Here is a 20,302-nt window from a genome sequence, read left to right as displayed (position 1 = left end):
CAGCTTTCCCATATTTTATTTCTCCACATATTGCATTTGAGTGAGATTATCCTACCTTTGTGCCTCTCCCTTTAATTTATTTTGCTTAACATGATATCCTTCAGTTTCATCTAAATTGCAGGAAACTGGAACATTTTATCTATTAGCATAACTATATAGTATTTCATTGTGCACTTGTACCAACACTACTTTGTCCATTCATCTGTCTTTAGACCTTTGGGTTGTTTCCATGCACAACAAAATTAGTACTAAGTGGTAAGCTTATGGCACAACTTTCATCAAAAATAAGAGAAAGCCCAAATAAATACCCTAACTTCACAGCTTGTGAAACATATTTTTTAAAATGTGAACTCCAAAGTAAATAAAAGGAAGTAAATAATAAGTTAGAAGAGAAATCAATGATATATGGGGCCAGAGCAATAGTACAGTGGGTAGTGTATGCGACCAATCCAGGTCAATTTCCGGCATCCCATATGGTTCCCTGAGCACTGCCAGGAGTAAATTCTGAGTGCAGAGCCAGTGATAACACCTTAAGCATTGGTAGGTATGGCCCCAAACCCAAAATTATCAATGAAATAGAAATCAGGAAAACAAAAGAGTAAATAAAGCCAGGATATGTTGTTTTTAAAGAATAAACAGGTTAACAAACCCTTGACTAGTCTCATGAGGAAAGAAAGAGAGGAAAACACAAATAAACCAAACCAAAGATCAAAAGGCATAAATCATGATATCACAAAAATACAGTTATAAGAGGTAGTTATGTAACTTGGAGAAACTAAAAGAAATGAATAAATTCTTAGAATTGTACATTTTCCCTAGATTGAATCTGGAGGAAGTAGAAAATATGAACAGATCAGTCATAAATAAGAAAATTGAAACAGTAATTTTAGAACATCCCAAGAACAAAAGTCCAGATCCAGGTTCTAACAATTTTTCAAATACATACAACCTATGCAATCAAAACTCTTCCAAAACATCAAAGAAATGGTAAAACCTTTTATGAAGCAAATGTTACCTGATAATAGTCAAAAGCTGGTAGGAATTATCAAAAATGAAAATTACAGATCCATATCCCTAATGAAAATTCATACAAAATTTTGGCCAATGAAATCCAATATATCAAAAAAAGTTCATGAAATGTGATTAAGTGGGATCCATTCCAAGAATGTAGGATTGTTGAAAATACAAAAATCAATTAATGTGATATTACCATATCAATAACAGGAAAGATAAAAATCGTATGATTATATCAATTGGTACAGATAAAACGAACACAATTCAATATTTATTCATAACTTTTTTTAAAAACCTTAACAAAATAGGATAGAAGGAATGTATCTTAAGATAATAATGGTTATTTACAACAAACCAACAGCCAACATCATATTCAATGGCGAAAAAACTTAGTTTCCTCTTAGATCAAACTAAAGCAAAGATGACCACTTTTTTCACAGATTCTGAATATAGTTTTAGAAGTCATTGCCTCAATATAGTTTTTGAAGCAATCAGTCAAAAAAAGAAGTACAGAAGATTCAAATAGTAAAAAAGAAGTTAAACCATTACTATTTTCAGATGTCATAATAAAATATTTACAGAAGGACTTAAATATTCCACTAACAAAATCGCTAGAACCAGTAAGCCAATACACCAAAGTAGCAAGCTAAAAAATCAATCACTCTTGATTTGACACCTGGATGATTTCTTAATCCCTTTCAATAGTAGGTGAAAGGAGAAAAGAGAAGGTACTTAAAATATACCTGAAATATGCAGGATTCCAGAATCCAAAGTTTTGTTTTCCCTGGAGGTGTTTTAGAGTCTTCTCTGGATACAGTAAATATATTTAAAAGATATGCTTGGTTTCAGAGAAAATCTGGTGGAAGTGAGGACACTCTTTGGTAATGTAAAAGAGAGAGGTGTGTGGAGAAGAAAAGTTAAGGGACAGTTTGATCTGGCCTCAGGAGGAGCTTGCAATGCTTGTTTCTACATAAGCCCATTGCCTAAACCCATTCTCGTGACACAAAATGATTCCTTCATGACTCTGGTCTTCAGACACACAGGTGTGATCCAATTTTGACCCCAAACATCATTTCCCAGTATCACTCTTCAAAATGTTTTCTGGCCCCAGGGTTTGAACCGGCTGTCAAATATTTGTTCTTACAAGAAGAACACATAGGCTTGTTTTCTTCATAGTGAGCTGTGTGTAGATCCTGTGTCACATTCACTGTAGAAAAAGAAAATTCACTCATATTAATCAATTAAGTTATTAAAGTGTTAATTTAATATTATTGCTATTTAGTCAAATGCTACAGTGACATAAAAAACTTTAAAAGTGTCTAGGATCCATAAGTAGTCCTTGTATCAAAAGTGATAAATCCTTCATTGTTTGTCATAACAGGAGCTACCAATAAGCAAATGAACATATTTTTAATGATTTCACTGAAAAATTCACACCAAGTATCAGCTTTTTTCCTAAAAACCAGGGTAGCTATGCAATAAACATTTTTTTAAATTTTCTGCATTAAATATATCACTTAGGGATATATACTAGAAAACCAAATTCCCTTCTCTTACAGCCCAGAGAGATAACAGAGATAGCATGCATACATATAATTTCTTCTAATGCCACATTAAACTCTGATACTGCATTTTTACATGAGAAAGTCATGGACTCTAATGTTTGGTTAATTGTTGAATATTACTGAGTATCTTGCAAATGTGACTTCTGAAAAAAAAAGGTGGAATCAGTGTGCAACAATATTTTCAGCACAAAGTGCTCCATATTAGTTTACCTTTTTGATTGCTCCTTATCAAGATCAAGGCTCCTAAAGCCGAAATTAATCCAATCAGCAATATGCAACACATAATAATCATTCTTGAATCTGAAATAAACCAAAAACTCCCTTAAATCGTGAAATAAGGAAAATTTCAAGATCATCTTTTTCACCTTAGCAGCAATTGGACTGAAGATAAGGGTGAATCAAGCCTCTCCATGAGGAAATTGTCTATTCCTCCCTCTCTGCAGACGCAGAGTCACTATAATATCATGCTAGCTCATTGCTAGCTCTTCTCAAAAACACACACAGATTCAGACATATAAAATTCCTCCCTTATCTTCCAATTATATAATAACTGGAATAATATCTTCGGGAAAATGATAAAATGACACCAACCAGGAAAAGAAAAGTTTGTCATTTTCTCCTCACTGAGAAGTGGGTTGCTTATGGAGCAGGTGACATTCACGACAGAGCTGTTTGTGATCAATAAGTGTGTCTCCACTTGGAATAGCCCATGACTTCCTTCAGTCAGAATCTCTGAAAATGATGGAATTGTCTTTCCTTCCACATCCTTCCACTGCACAAGGGGCTGTGGGAACCATCCGTCTGAAGTACACATCAGCTGTACTTCTCCATCCTTCACTTTCTCCATGGTGATCACTGGAGATGAACCCATGCCTGGAAAATATAGTCAAGAAACGAAACATAAATTCTCTGAGTTTATATGGCCAGTGACTTCAAAAAGAGGGAAGAGGAAGTTTCAGGAGTTTGGAGGAGAAAGCAAAGTTTATTGAGGTATTCAATCCCACTTAAATACAAAACTAAGTGAGTACATAGAGATAGCACATCAGGTAAGCAGCTTGCCTTGTACACAGGACTCCCAGGTTCTATCCCCAACAAACCCCCAAGCAGTGAAGAGTGATCCCTGAGCACAGAGACAGGAGTAAACTATGAGCATAGCTAGGTGTAGCCCAAAAACTTAAAACAAAAAGAGAGGGAGAGAGAGAGAGAGAGAAGACTGACTGGAACAGTTTCCTGTTTTGTTTGCCTATTTTATATTAATTTTTATATTCATAAAATCAAAATAACAGGGTATGAATAACATGGTCAAGATAAAAGGAATAAATAGAAGAATAATCTCAGAGATCAAGTTATTTTTGTTTTTTGTTTTGGAGCTAATCCTAGCAGTGCTCAAAATCAGGAGTATGCTTCAGGAAAGGGATCACTCTTGGTAGGGCTATAGAGACTATATAGGGAGTCTGGGATTAAAGCCAGATCAGTCACATGGAAAGCAAGTGCCCTATGTAGTGTACTATCTTTCTGACCCATGAGATTAGATCTTATTAATATACATTCTAATTGCAGAAAACATTGGATCAAATTTAACTTCACAACACTGGGTATTTTCTACTGTGGGTGTTTTTTTCATTTTTATTATCTTATATACAAAGTTAATTTTTTAAAAAGTAGATTGTTCAACATTGGTTTAGGATATCAGTGGCATTTGCTACCCTTGGAAAATTAGCTTTCAGAAATACAGGCAGTGGGAAATTTCTGAGGCAGGGAGAATTTTTTTTTATTCTCCATACTGTCAATACTGCCAATATGTGTGGTTTTTATCAGTTGTTGGATACAATTAGTCCTCAAATCATTACACTTCCTGTTAACTATATATGTTTCCCCAAATTTTAATAATTCTGGAACAAAAAAGTCATTATAAAGCTATGAAGTCTCAAATTTACTACATGCATATAGTCAAACTGGGAAGGGTACATTGTCAAATCAAACTGGGAAGGCTACATTTTCAAGACTCAATTAAATCTTATCCTTTTGAGTGTGTGGTTTGAAGAACATATGAAAAATGTTACATGTTGAATGGGTCAGTATCAAGTGAGTAAATAAACAGTGAAAAATATTTCATGATCCAGGGAAATTTTTCAGAAACCGTATGTTATTAAGTAAGTAACAAGAGAACATTTTATCTGGAGACTTTACCTACTATCTTCAAATTCAATCTGGCCTCCTGGTAGACGCCATCTTTTTCAAAAAGACACTGGTACTGTCCATCATCTGAAGTTCTGGCATTGTGTATCTGCAGAGTTACTGCTCCCTCGTTGATGGAATCACTCACCAGTGTAGTTCTCCCTCGGTATTCTTCCATCTGCTCTCCGGCCACGTGATCCCCATTCATGTACACGTAAACAGCAGGATAGTGATGGTCTTTGACCCACCTCACCTCCATGTCCTGTGCACTAACCTTAGGGGACAAGGAGCAGGTCAAGTCTACGTCTTCCCCATATCTTACAAGGATGGGCTGAGAAGGTCCAATCACTTTCAAGGAAGCTAGTAAATACAACGTGACAAAAGAGAAGACTTAAAATGGAGCAAACAAGGTCAACAGCAAAAATACCTCCAGAGGGAATTAGAATCCAAGGGACTATCAGGGATATTTATGAGACTCAAGGTCATCCTTTGGAGCAGTGGAAGTTTATTAAATGTACACTTCACCTTACCAAAATTTTATTCAGTTAGGAGCCCAGTAAAAAAACTTTTGTCAATGAAGTTTGTTGTGTTAATAAAATTAACACTTAAAAAAAGAGTTCACCCCAAAAGAGAAGGGCTGTGAAATAATATAGCAGATGAGGCATTTGTCTTAAATGCAGTTGACTAGGCTTTAACCTCCAGCACCCCATAGGGTGAATGAGAACTGCCAGGAGTGGTCCCTGGCAGAGCCAGGACTAAACCCTGGTCACCACTGGGTGCAGGCCCAAACAAAAACAAAAATCTCACTGTCAAAAAAAAAAGTTTTGTATTCAAATACAAAGTGTATAGATAATCCTGCCATGACTCGTTGCATGTGAGACAAGTGATGAGGACATAGAAATCACTGCAGGCTCTTGATAATGGGAAAGGAATGAAAATGTGTTTCTGGTGAACTTTTAGTTATGAAATGTCAAGAAATTTTCCTGAAATTTATTCCCATAGTCCCTTATAAATCAGACTCAGCCATTATACTTCAGTATCCCATATATATCTGGGATAGATGTTGGGAAAGACAGGTAAGGAGAAGTTGCTAAAATCTCAGGGCTGAGACAAATGGAGATGTTACTGGCACCCGCTTGAGTAAATCGAACAATGGGATGACAGTGATACAGTGATATGTGTGTGTATTATGTGTATGTGTGTATTCACCTTGTTCAATGTCATCACATTATGGACAATCCTCACGAAATGTCCACAAATCATGCCATGTTCAGAACATAGCCAAAGTCCACCTACACGCTCTCCAAATCACCCAGATGACATCTTGTTCTAGAGCCCAATGGATAGACAGAGAAGAGGCTTTATCAGCCATGTCAATAAAGCTCTGCATACAAACATACACACACACACACACACACACACAAACAAACACACTTGGCGAAAATATAACCAAGCACAATATATATGATGAAAGGGAAACTAACTGAAGGCTCACACAGATGGGCCACATTCATGCATTTAACTAAAAATGGTGCTGTGTAACCACTGAAGGCAGATAGAGAGTGGGTCTGGCAATGTGTACTAGGAAAAACACTGTCTGAAAACTAAAGCAAAGACCTGAAAACCTTTGAGGAGCCAGGGAAATAGTTGAGATGCAGACTTCAGACCCAGAGCATGACTGTATACCCTGGGAGAAGAGGCTCCACTACTGGAATAAGAATGTACCAAGACCAAAGATAAGCAGAGCTACAAACTCTGTCCATTGACAACCACCCAAGCAACAGACTTTGGGGGATAGTTTGGGAAAACTGCAGTATATAAACTGTGCTGTCATTTACCCTCATTTCTGCTTGAAATCTGCACTTTCTTACACTAAGGTACATTTGTCAATATCTGCCAGAGATACGTACTGTTTTGTATGACATGTATTGTCCATCTTGGAAATCACTGAAGCTACACTTGGGATGTAAACTTTGCTTTTTTTCCAATCTGGAGTGGTCATTCTCTTGTTTCTCTCTCTGTCTCTCTCTCTCTGTCTCTCTCTCTGTCTCTCTCTCTCTCTGTCTCTCTCTCTGTCTCTCTCTCTGTCTCTCTCTCTCTCTGTCTCTCTCTCTCTCTGTATTTCCTTATTTCCCAAATAAGTTGATCTTATTTTACTATCTGTCACCTCCTGAAATTATTTTCTGTGAGGGAACACCTGGAAAAGACTGGATAAGATTCAGGACTAATTACCTAAAAAAAAGAGCACTTCCTCATCCAGCCTGAGTTCCAAAGCTTCCTGAGAAATGATTCCTGAGGTGGCAGGAATCTTTCCTATGCCAGGCCAAAATGTTACTTATGGGACTGGTGAGTCATAAGGTCAGCTCATAGCAGCTTCAACTTTCCCCAGTTCCTAACTTACCCAGGCACTTCCCTGGGTGACAGAGGTGGGTAGAGAGAGATGTAATAGATTCTCCAGACTCCCATCTCTCTCTTACTCACTTCACAGAAGCCACCACAACAGAACACAACCTGGTGGATAGAGCCAGAAAGCTCCTGAAAAAGTCTTTTAATGTTGTTAGAGCTAGAGAAACTGCTGTGCACTCAGGTGACATTTGTCATGCTATTAACATGTCAAAGACAATAAGACCTAAGTACTTAGGAAAGTGATATGTGATATTTAGAATAACTGGAAGATGGAATGTAATGGTTTAAGGTGTGTGTGTGTGTGTGTGTGTGTGTGTGTGTGTGTGTGTGTAGGGGGAAGAATGCCCAGATCACCCTTGGACCCAAAATAGAGGTAGAAGGAAAGAAATATAGGGGAAGGGAAGGGGAGAAGAGACAGATGAGAAGCAATGGGAAGGGGGGGGGGGGGTTGCGGCAAGGCAGGTCAAGTTGATTCAGGTACATTAGTGGTGTTAAGGAATAATAGAGCTGAGTATCCAAACCACAGAGTCAACAACAATGAAATCATGAGACTCAATTTAACAACAGAACTTTAAAAGTGCCAGGTCAAGATGGAAGCTAGGGCAGGTGATAAGGGGAGGGGGCAGCTGGTAGGATATTTGATATAAGAGGAAATCTGAGAACATTGGTAGAGGGAAATTGACACTAGAGGTGGGATTGGAGGATTAACACTGGAACACTCTATCTCTAAAACTCAACTAGGAATAACTTTGTAAATCATGGTGCTTTAATAAAATTTAAAAAGAAATTTTTTAAAATTAACAAAAAGAAAAGGAAAGAATGGAACAGAACAATAACAAATGAAAAGGAAAGAAAGAAAAAGGAATAAAAAAAAAGGAAGAGAAGGGGAGGAGAGGGGAAGAGAGGGAGGGGAAGGGAAAGAAGGGGAAATGGAAGGGGGGATGGGGAAGTGGGGAGGGGACAGAAGAGGAACAGGGGGGGAGGAGGGACAAGAGGGAGGAGACAGGAGAGGGAAGGGAGGAGGGGAAAGGGCAGGAGAGAGAAAAATAAAGCACTAGACTCCTGAGATGCCATGCTTAAGCACCTTGCTAAAGCACTTATTTCACTTTAGTACCTTTCTCTATCTATTTAAGAGTTACTTTCTTAATTCTTGTCTGGTTTCCTCTTCATTTTACTGACTTTGCCACCAACTGCCTATTATCAACAACTTTTGGAGGACAAAAAGAGGGCAAATTCCCAACAATCAGATTATTTAAGAATATTATAAGGTTAAAGATTAAGGGGTGGGGGTTGAAAAACAGGAATCAAATATTTCTGCTGTGGAAAATGGAGACTTTTCTCTGATGATTTTCCTAGATTAAATATGTATCACATTTTAAATAGCATCAGTTTCTGTCCTGCCAACTTTACTTTGTTTAAATTGAACATCAACATTTTTTGTTAAGGATAAGAATGACTTCATATTATGTTAAGATCATTTTTAGTAGAAATGGAGGCATGAAATATGTACATCCCCTGGATGGAAGTCAATTACCAAAGATAAATATCATCATTGTCTAATTGTGTATTTTTCTAACTATATAAAGAGAAATAATACTCTATGAACTTCTCTAGAGTGGAAACACTGCCAACACAATTCTCATTTTAAAATACTCCTTTGCACCTAGGCAAGTTCAACTTCACAGTTTTTTCTAAGTTTTTGCCATAGTCTTTCACATTTACCTAAAGTAATATGTACTTGTGAAATACATACATCTGAAATCAGATATATTTCATACATATCTGTGAAGATAAAGTACAAGTCAAAAAATAAACTAGGCATTAATTTGCTGTGATTTCCTCTCCTTTCATGTTGCAGTAAACTTCTCAATAAAACTTGGTGTTTCCTCATGTCCACTATATCCGTGGTACACGTAAGACCTCAAACTGGATTATCTTGGCAGACACAGATTAATTAAGATGTAAGATTCATTTTAATAGGGACCTAGGAAAGCAAAATACAGCATTGAGATTCAATTAATTAGGCATATAATGCAGACATGAAAGTCCTGTTTCTCCAGAGTTCAACTGAAAATAAAGTTTAAGAAGATTCTTATAAGGCCGCCAGAATAAAACCTGGTATAGAATTGATAGTTTTAAGTAGTCATTATTTTTATGAACCAATAAACTGATTTTTTGGAATGAAAACTGGGACTGCAGTCTCTGGGCTTCTGCTTGTCAGCATCTCCTTGGTGTGGCCCTACCTCTGAGCTTTAATCCACAAAGATAAAACTGAGACGTCAGTGAGATTCCCGGTCTCATAAACTTACAGCACACCCTCCAAGCTTCTGAGAGCACAGTTATCCAGTCCTGACCTGACAGGGACCCAAGGGAAGTGTTATCGTTTCGTCTTGCTTGATGATAGTCCCAGAATATCAGCACAACTTGGAAATTGCATGATAGAATATTGTGTGTTGAGTCTCTAGTAGGCCCGTCACATTGGTTCAGATACATCTGAGGTATGACCTCACTAAATTCTTCTTGAGGAAGAGAGGTATCAAACTGTCCAAAACAGACTCCATTATGTGATATATAGCAAATTCTGCAAAGGTTCTATCCAGTCAGGAGCAGATGCAGCCCCAGGTTGTAAGGCTCACAATTGTAAAGCTCTCCTCAGACTGTAGAGAACATGTGATATTCCTGAAGACCTTCCCTTTATACACATGGTTCAAAGTATCTCACTATACCCTTGGAGAGAAAGGGGTGTGTTTGTCACACTTACTTTTCTCAAACGCTCCTACATGAATGAAAAATACTCTTATGTCCACCTAACATGCATAAGAGCATGCACACAACAGACGCACACAACACACAGACACACACAAAGACACACATTTCTTTAACAGATAACTTGAGGGACAGTAAGGTAGTGTGACATCTGGAAAAAATGATACAGGTTTCTGGATAGATGTCATTGAACAGTTTGTTTATTATGAGCAAAAGGTCAAAGAAAGGAGGAAGAAGGTAAAGAAATAAAGGAGGACGTGAATAAGAATAAAATATCAGATGATTATTTTAAGCCCCTCAGCTGCAGTAAATAAGTAATCTTTCATATCTGAAAAAGTAAGAGGCTCATCCCAATTGTAAGGCATTTAGGCCTTGTGAGGTTAAAAAAAAAAAAAACACGAGACCAAGAACTGTGGGTGGTGATGTCCATTTCTCAATGATAATATATCCTCACCTGAAAAATGTCTTTAAAGAACCCCAGAGCCTAGCAGCTGTTCTGTGCCATCCTACACACTCCAAAGGCATCTTCCTGTGAAATAGGAGAGATGATGTCTCTGATACTTTATAGGCACCCACTGAAGCTCACTGGGATCCCAAGAACACAGGAGTGACAGGTTACAGAGTGCCAAGGACCATGGAGGAGGTTTTGGAGGTTTATGTGCTCTTGTTCCTGTCTAGTAGTAATTGAATTCAAGAAATGCATAACTCATCTTCTGTTGTGAATCACAAACTGCATATGTAACTCCAGTTGGTATTGTCCATGGAGCACTTCCTCTATCTGGGAGGCAGAGACTCATCTACAATGGTTTGTGGCACCATATTCACTTACCGAGCTCTGTCTGGAGTTTTTCTGGAAATTAAAAAATAATAAATAAATAAATAAATAAGCATTTTATAGATTTTTGTCTTAAGGAAAAAAGAATAGATATTTTAGAAAGATAAAACCAAGTTTTACATTTTTACTGCAATGTTCAATTCATAAAAAAGAAACAAGGAAGAAACATATTGATTCATTCCAAGGACCACACAGCAATCTAGTTAGAGCTCCTTTTCTCTGAACAACTAAAAGCTCAGTGATTATGATTATATTTACCATTTCTACAAAGTTATCAAAATCATACATTCTCTTGGGGGTGGAGAGATAGAACAGGGTATAAGGTGCTTGCATTGCATGTGGCTGATCCCTTTTCTATCCTTGGCCCCACATAGGGTCCCTGAGAATTTTCAATATTGATTCCGAAGCTCAAACCTAGGAGTTAACCCTAAGCACCATCAGATGTGGCCAAACCACTCCAATCCCCTAAAATAATAATTCTATTTTCATAAATTTGCAAAAAGTATAAAATATGTGGATACTTATATGCATTAGTCACCTATAATTCCAATCAGAGTAAGTATATTATTGTAATTGGGATGTAAATACATATGCATAAACACATGAAAATTTGCTCATTTGAGGGCAGGAGAGATAGTAAAAATGGGAGGCATTTACATTGTACACAACCAACCAGGGTTTAATCCCCATCACTCCATATGGTTCCCCAGTCCCACCAAGAGTGATCCCTGAATGCAGAGCCAGGAGTAAGTCCTGAGTACTGCTAAATGTGGCCCCAAAACATGAAAAGCAAATAAACCACAAATAACACTGAATTTGAATTTGCTCATATATTAACTTATTATAAAAAACTATTAAACACATCCGTGTGCCTAATATTGAGAGAATGTGAGTGCAGTTATTGAGAGAGCATCAAATTGTGAATGCAGTCATGAACTATATAAAGTAAAAAATCTTCATGTAATTGGAAATATCACTGTCACTGTCACTGTCCTCCTGTTGTTCATCGATTTGCTCGAGCAGGCCCAGTAACATTGTGAGACTTGTTACTGTGTTTGGCATATAAAAAACATCATGGGTAGCTTGCCAGGCTTTGTCATGCTCTCAGTAGCTTGCCAGGCTCTCTGAGAGGGGAGGAGGAATCGAACTCGGGTTGACCATGTTGGCCGCTTGCAAGGCAAATGCCCTACCCACTGTGCTAAATTGGAAATATAAATTATAGATATATAGATATGCAAATACAAATTATAACTATATAGATGTGTAAATACAAGGATAGATGGATGGATAATGGATGGAAAGATGGATAAACATATAAAATCTTTATCGTTGAATAGAGCATCATGCAGATGTTGCTTTTCAACTAAATCAGCACTACAATTAAAGGTAATGTAAGTAACACACATAAAACTCCACTTTGTATTAGGTTTTTGGGGTTGTTGATTTTATTATACTTATAAATTAAAGTATTGTGATGTAAATTTTCACCTCTGATCATATTCATATATGATATGTTTCTAAGAAAATTTGGAATGATACATCTTAGAAAAGCATCTTGGTTGCAACATTATAATTTAATTTTCTTTTCAATATGATGTATACTTGTGGGTGAAGAAAAGCAATGTAGAATGGAAAGGCAAAGCATTACAGCACCTAAAGTGCCAATAATATATTCAAAATATAGTTAAAATATAGTAGCATGTATGATTATAACTTTTATATAGCTTAGAACATATCACTAAATAATAGGGTGGTTTAATTTTTTTTAATGGTACTGTGAAACAGTCTCTGTAATTTTTATATGAATCTGAGCCTCTTTGTGTGAGAGGAACAGCACTGACCTGGAATGGAGATGGTCACGTCCTTCTGCTCACTGAGGACATGGTTGTGGATGAAGCAGGACACAGTCTCTGGACAAGCGTTCCTGACCACATGAGTGGCTTCCACATAAAACAGGCCATCTTCCTCTTGGATGATCCACTCAGAGAAAGTCAGCAACTTCTCTCCAGTGATAGCTTCCCAATAAATCCTGGGCTCTGGGAACCAGCCTTTTGCAGTGCACAGAAGCTGGACTTCACTTTCCATAGATCCTGCTATGTGAATGCTGGGGGCAGAGCCCAGATCTGAGAATGAAAAGCATATCTCCTGAGACCTAGAGCTCACAGAGACACTAATCACAGACTTAGATTCCAGTGACACAGCTTACAGGGAGACAGCAGGATTTCAGGGGTCTGAGTATAAAAGTTGTCCAAAGGTTTTTTCCCCTTAAGTTTCAGGATCCTACACACATTATTAGTTCTGTCAAGTGGGTCTTTAGAGTTTGGCATCTAATCAATATTTTTCTTCAGATGAAGAGAGAATAAGAGATGGAACACAGTAACATTTTATGTGTCTAGTGCTGCAAAGGAATATGTGTTGTATTGTAATGGATTCATGAACTCCTCTGATGTTTTCATCATAATCATATTTAAAATTCCATGCAGCCATTCAGTGAGAAACCCATTCACAAGAAATCCTAGAACCTCTTTCCTCATTCAACACAACTCTCAACACAAAACTAAATGGTCTGTGATTGATTTTCTTTTCTTTTTTTACGCCTTTTGGGTCACACACAGCGATGCACAGGGGTTACTCCTGGCTTTGCACTCAGGAATTACTCCTGGCAGTGCTCGGGGGACCATATGGAATGCTGGGAATTGAACTCGGGTCAGTCATATGCAAGGATAATACTCTACCCGCTGTACTATCGCTTCAGCTCCAGTCTGTGATTTTCATAGATGAAAATTTTGCCCCTAAGTCTTATTGGGGGAGAGAGAGATTCACTCACTTCACATAAAGCAGAGGTTCTCAAAATTATTCCACAAACTGCCACCAGGAAAAAAAAATTCTTTAACAGCCAGAGCTATAGTATCGTGGGTAGGGCACCTTACACACTGCCAACCAGGGTTCAGTCTCTGATATCCCATATGTTCCCTCAAACTTGTCTGAAATGATCCATGAGTAAAGCCAAAAGTAAACCCTGAGCACAGAAAACTCTAACTTCTTTAATAGAACAAACAGAAAGCAGTGCTCCATTTGCATCAAAGATTTCTACCCCCGCCCCCAGTGTCTTCCCAGCCTCCCCTCCTTGCCCCCCGCCCCACACGCAGTGAGATGCTCACCCACTTTGGTGAAGACTGACCTAGAATATTAAAAAATGTTCTGCCTATTTTCAGATATCCTTAATTTTAAAAGTGTCCTCCCCACTCCATTATCTCCAAACTATGGGAAACCTTTCACCCATCTTTAATTATCCTGAACATAATAATAGTCGTAGTCATGGATGTTAAGGAAAGAAGTATTAAGAAACAGACTCATTGGGGGAAAAATAAGAGTATTTTCCAAGTAAAATATCATCTCCAGAAAGCTTTTACTGTGATAAATTACATGGAACTAACTGATTTTCTCTTTGGTATGGGGAAAAGTTAGTCCTGCCAGAGAATCATATAAGGCTTTACTTTTAAGATAATTTTTTTTCATAAAACAGATTCTTTCTGCAGCCATTATTTCTCCCCATCTCTCTTCTATTTGGATAATACAAAAACATTCAGAGTCTTGCCAGGCACCATGGATTTATCCCCAAAGCATCTGTGAACTCCCACTTTGTTGAACAATGGTTATCTTCATAAAAACTCAGTGCTCCTTACCCCTCTAATCCCATCACTAGTTTTCTAACTTCAGGAGTTATATGAAGAAACAGAGTGTTAACATCTCAGTCACTGCAATGGTTGATATTGGATAGAGAATAGCAGGGCCTATTAATACACAGATACCAGGCAGTTCTATTGATATACAGATACCGGGCGCTTAGCTAAGTTCACTGACTGAGCAATTGTTTCTCCTTGCATACTCATTTTATTTTCATGGCAAATAGAATTAACCATGTAAGCTAAATTTGACAAAAGTGTTTAGAACTGAGTTTTCTTTGAAGAATCACTTGCTTTCACATGAATCAGTATAGAGAACTGGATATTAAGAACGGCCTTCAGAGTTAAAGAGGAATTCTTCAACAGAAAAACACTGTTCACATGTATACCCCTTCCTTCAATAATCCGTTTTTCTGGGACCAGAGCAATAGAACAGTAGGTAGGGCGTTTGCCTTGCAAGCAGCCAACTTGGGTTCAATCCTTGGCATCTCATAAGGTCCCCTGAGCACTGCCAAGAGTGATTCCTGAGTGCAGTGCCAGGAGTAACCCCTGAACATTACCAGATGTGACCCAAAAAGAAATATAAAAACAATAATAATAATCCATCTTTCCCCCAGATACTCACTTGCTACTTTGAGATACAAGCTAGTTTCTACATAGTAGTCCCCCTCTTGGAAACGACACCAATATTGTCCATCATCAGATGTCTGGATATTATGTATCTTCAGCATCACCTGACCCTCAGCAATGTTATCGTCTATCCACTCTACCCGGCCTCTGTACTCCTCCAGCTGCTTCTCTGTCACCTCAGATCCATCCAGAAGTGTAAATACAGGTGTGCTGGGATCCATGCGGTACCATGTCACCTTTGTGGGCATCACAGTCTTCTTGGGGAGAAGCTGGCAGGTTAGTAAAGCATCTTCCCCAACCATGGCCACGATAGGAGAAGTTCCTATCACTCTAAAGTCATCTACAAAACAGTGGAAAGAAGGAAGGAAAAGCCATAAAATTAATGCACTTGCTTTGGAATGTCCAAATATCAATAGTGGGGGCTGGAGCGATAGCACAGCGGGTAGGACATTTGCCTTGCACACAGGCAACCCAGGTTCGAAACCCAGCATCCAGTATGGTCCCCTGAGCACTGCCAGGAGTAATTCCTGAGTGTAGAGCCAGGAATAACCCCTGTGCATAACCGGGGGTGACCCAAAAAGCAAAATAAATAAATAAATAAATAATAAAACAACCAAATATCAATGGTGTAAGTTTCATTTTCAGTAGAAAAAACCAATATTATGATTTTTACATTATTTCCCTGAAATATTACAGGGTATATTTTTTTAACATTTATTACCCTTGCTTATTACCTGGCAATAACCAAATGTGAAATATTACAGGGCAATATCCAGATGGGTAATATAGTATAATATTGCTATTATTTCAGTATTAAATACTGAAAATAATCTGAAGACATAAAAGCAGTCACTGTTGCATCTGTAACTTGCTTACATGATTTAGGGAACAAAATCATTAATTACTTTGAGACTGTGAGATTTTAAATATCAATATATTTATCTTTAAAATACTCAAGCCACTATGACAGGGCCATTTTTGTTCTCATAAGTTAATTTGCAAATTTATTTGGGAGGATTTCTTCTGGATGGTGGTCACCCCAGACAGTGTAGAGGTGATCCCTGGTTGGGACATTCTCATGGCCATACTCAGTGGACCATTTTGTAGTACAGAGGATCAAACCATGGTATCTTGCATGCAAAGTCTGCTCTCAGTCCATTGAGCTAAACATACACCCAAAATGAAATTTTTCAATTGGGTGTTTTTTTTCTTTTTTGCTTTTTGGGTCACACCTGGCAATGCATAGTGGTTACTCCTGGTTTATGCACTCAGGAATTACTCCTGCCGGTGCTCAGGGGACCATACTGGGAATCAAACCCGGGTTGGTTGCAAGATAAATGCCCTACATGCTTTGCTATTGCTCCAGCCCCTCAATTTGGTTCTTTATCAATTATCAATTTAATTCATATTTTATGGTTAGTAATTTTGCTTTATATTGTTAGTGACTAATATAGTTGATAACAACATTTCCTTAAATTGGGATAATAAATTTAGTTGATTTACATGATTTTATAAGTCCTCTATCCTAAGCAATAAATTTTTGCTATTTATTTATTTATTTAATTGTAATTCTTCACTGTCACTGTCCTCCCGTTGTTCATCGATTTGCTCGATTGGGCACCAATAACGTCTCCATTGTGAAACTTGTTGTTATTGTGTTTGGCATATCAAATATGTCATGGATAGCTTGCCAGGCTTTGCCGTGCAGGCAAGATACTCTCAGTAGCTTGCTGGGCTCTCCGAGAGGGGTGGAGGAATCGAACTCGGGTCGGCCATGTTGGCTGGGTGCAAGGCAAACGCCCTACCTGCTGCTCTATTGCTCCAGCAGTTCTTTTATCTACATCAACAAAACTCCAGTTGCAGAGGTTAGTACAAGATGTTTTGTGAGGATTAAGGTCAACAATTTGACTAGAGTCTGAATTTACCAACAATTTTTTTTTTTTTTTTGCTTTTTGGGACACACCCGGCAATGCACAGGGGTTACTCCTGGCTCTGCAGTCAGAAATTACTCCTGGTGGTGCTCAGGGAACCATATGGGATGCTGGGAATAGAACCCGGGTTGGCTGCATGCAAAGCAAATGCCCTACCTGCTGTGCTATTGCTCTAGCCCCTGCCAACAAAATTTTAAGTCATGTTTGAACTCTTCATTTTCACCTGCAAATTATAGAGATAATCAATAACCCTGTATGTCACTAGGTTTAATAATTTCATAGATCATAGTTCTTAAACTCCCATCCATCAACCTGGGCTGGTCAGCAAGAATAGAAAGACTGAAAATCAATAGTTTGCCACAGTAGTTAAAACTGTTGGTTGTGGACTGATGTGCAGACAGATACCTATCTTCAGGTGTAAAAAGGTTGACAATTACTGATGTATATGACATCACTCTTAATCCAACACATCTCAGGCCATTTGCACTTTTCCTGTGTAAATTAAGTCCTTCAAAGAAGAACATGACCTTGCTTACTTTCTAATTAATATAAAATCAAAGCTCTTCAAAGGATCACTATAGAATTTTCTTTAGGACTCTAGGGTCACACATGGACACTAACTTTACATAAATTCTTTTCAAATTGTTGTATTTTGACTTACTTTATTCGGCTATTGAGATTGCCAGTTCATTTCTTACAAGTCACCTTTAGCTTATTTCAAAGGTTTTTTTTTATACTGTTCAGTTTGAGCTAAGAAATTGTCACTTTTCTGCCCACAAAGAGCGCTCACAGGGAAACAGAAGGACAGAGAACTTTAACATGATTGGGATCATTCTAGGGATTCTCATGGCAATCTCATCTAAACCTAACCCTGTGCTATCTTATCAGGCAGAAGTATATTGTTGTTTCAAGCTGCAGGGTTGCTTCCAGACCCTGCACAACACTGTCTCATTTGGTCCCCCCTACCTAGCCCCAGTGGGGTAGGGTGAGTTCCACCACCTGCCCCAACAGAGCCCCAGCAGCCCAAAACCTCCAGAACCCAAACACCAGTATACTCAGGGCCAATCTCCACAGAGAGATAAGAATGAATCTGCTGAAAAACTCAGGTATGCAGCTTTTGTGACCAAAATCTCAAGACTTTCACTGAGTCAGGAATGGATGAGCTTCCCCCAACTCCCTGTTCTTCTGGGAGCCTGGCAGTCACACCCATGGGCTGCCTCTGATACCAGATAAGCTCAATACTGGCCATGATCCAGAGACTCACAAATAAATCTTGGAAGAGATCAATAAGCTGCAGAGATGCCTCCAGACCCCAAAGTCAATATCCAGTTAAAAATTTAACTCCAGCGGTATCACCTTATTTAAAATTTTAGAATTTCTGAAGTGACATCTTATAGTCTATACCACTGTTGTACCAGGAGTAGCACATCACATTTGATAGTGTGTAAAGTAGAATGCAACCGATATCAATTTTAAAAAAAGATATATATAAGGATATGGATATATATCTGTATATATAAACATATAAACACAAGGCTCAACCTGTAACAACATATTATTAATTTCTTATACAAAGGCTTTTGGCTCCAGGTTGAAATACAATAATCTTCGCACACTTTTCTCTAAGGAAACTTTTTTGGATCATTTTAGTGAATTATTCATAATAAACAATCACGGTCATGGTCCTCCCGTTGTTCATCAATTTGCTCGAGCGGGCCCAGTAACGTCTCCATCGTGAGACTTGTTAAGCTGTAGGGCATTTGCCTTACAAGCAGCCAACATGGCCGACCCGAGTTCGATTCCTCCACCCCTCTTGGAGAGCCCGGCAAGCTACTGAGAGTATCTTGCCCGCACAGCAGAGCCTGGCAAGCTACCCTTGATGTATTCGATATGCCAAACACAGTAACAAGTAATAAACAATACAAAATAAATTATTTAGGACCTGCTTTGGGGGCAGAATTGGGTGAGAAAATTCAAAATAAAGGTGGTGGGAATAATGGTGGTGGGATTGGTGTTGGAATATTAAGTATAATAAATTATTGTGAATAAATTTATAAAAATGAAATAAAATTAATTTTTTCAAAGTATATTGCTATTCTTACTATAAAGATGTGGTAACCTAAGAAACAGATACTCAAGTAATTCTTCAAAGGTAATACAGAAGCCCTTCCTGGAACACAGACACCTTGACCCTTGGATTCCCCATTTTTCCAATTGTTCTAGCAATTTTGATTTAGAACTCTGCATATAAACTCTATCTCTGGCACATCAGGTTCAGAAAAGGAAAGAGAGGCATCCTACCTGAATACTTCATGCTGAGCAGCACAAATAATAAGGAGGCAACTGCACCACACAGGCTGTATCCTGGAATGTTCGCCATTCCTCTTGAACACAAGAGAAAATATGATGACCAAAATGATGGTGTAATGCATCATGAACTCTGTGTTTCCAAAGATTATGTAGTCACACAAAGAATCAACTTCAACTTCTGAAAACTCAAAGAGATGGGCTGTGTTGTATTTAAACAACTTTTTTACCTTAAAGGAAAACTTCTGATTGAAATGGAAAGCTGGACTATACTTAAGTCCATTAGAAGTTAAAAAAAAAGTAGAGAGTATAAATATGGAAAATAAAATGATCACTCATCTTCCAGTCCCTCTCATCAAGTTCTCTATCACCACTAGTTCCAGGGTTTAAAGGAACAAGCAGGAAGGCCCAGAATCCTAATGCATTTTGTAAGCCAAAACTTGTGCATTGGGAGAAAGCAGGGGTATTGTCTGCTTTGGAAATTGAAAGATGCTAATGATGGAAATGATGCTAAAGAAGCTTATCAGCAAGAAAATTACCCTAACTGGTCTTTCAACATCATTTCAACACTTAGAACAAATGAGAAATTAACTGAGAATAAACAGGAATAAATTAGGAATCAATACACTTAGGAATAAATTTTAAAAAGTCAAATTGGTAGATGGATAAACCCAACACCTTTACGATACTAGTCGAGATAAGCAAACCAAAATATTACACAGCTAAAAAGTTTAAAAGTTACCAGAAGAAAAAAAGAGAATGCTGTTTTTTTGTTTGGGAAGTAAAAAGTCAGAGTAAGTAAAAGGAGTATCAGATATTCTACATTATACATTAAAGTACCTTATTAGAAGAAAAACTAGTTTCAATCAACCACTCAAAGTACAAAACTTGCTAAGACGTGATGAAAAATTGGTTACTGCTTCCTTTTCCACAGAAACTAAGACCATAACAAAATTTATTCTCTAAGACCAATTAATTAGTAAT

At 37.9% G+C, this 20,302-nt stretch overlaps 1 protein-coding gene across 1 annotated transcript; it reads right to left on the bottom strand.

The window, feature by feature from the left end:
- Positions 1 to 2,096: 2,096 nt before the first annotated feature.
- On the bottom strand, positions 2,097 to 19,391 carry BTNL2 (butyrophilin like 2). Its single transcript, XM_056127779.1, has 7 exons — positions 19,313 to 19,391; positions 15,076 to 15,420; positions 12,606 to 12,887; positions 10,759 to 10,779; positions 4,770 to 5,117; positions 3,171 to 3,452; positions 2,097 to 2,221 (listed from the first exon to the last, which is right to left on the bottom strand). The coding sequence occupies exons 1-7, from the start codon at positions 19,389 to 19,391 to the stop codon at positions 2,097 to 2,099; spliced, it is 1,482 nt and encodes a 493-aa protein (XP_055983754.1).
- Between the last annotated feature and the right edge of the window lie 911 nt (positions 19,392 to 20,302).

Source organism: Sorex fumeus, unplaced genomic scaffold (genome assembly GCF_029834395.1).
Source record: "Sorex fumeus unplaced genomic scaffold, SorFum_2.1 ptg000063l, whole genome shotgun sequence".
In the NCBI taxonomy this organism is placed as follows: domain Eukaryota; kingdom Metazoa; phylum Chordata; class Mammalia; order Eulipotyphla; family Soricidae; genus Sorex; species Sorex fumeus.
Note: the sequence above shows the minus strand (reverse complement) of the source record. Positions and strands in the feature narration are given on the sequence as shown.

What these genes read in the sequence shown, in the direction of transcription:
- BTNL2 (XM_056127779.1), bottom strand. Translation starts at nt 19,391, where the DNA reads ATGGCGAACATTCCAGGATACAGCCTGTGTGGTGCAGTTGCCTCCTTA. An exon ending in CTTGTATCTCAAAGTAGCAA is followed by an intron (nt 12,888 to 15,075) that starts GTGAGTATCTGG and finishes TTTCATTCTCAG; the next exon opens with ATCTGGGCTCTGCCCCCAGC. An exon ending in ATTGAATTTGAAGATAGTAG is followed by an intron (nt 3,453 to 4,769) that starts GTAAAGTCTCCA and finishes TATATTTTCCAG; the next exon opens with GCATGGGTTCATCTCCAGTG.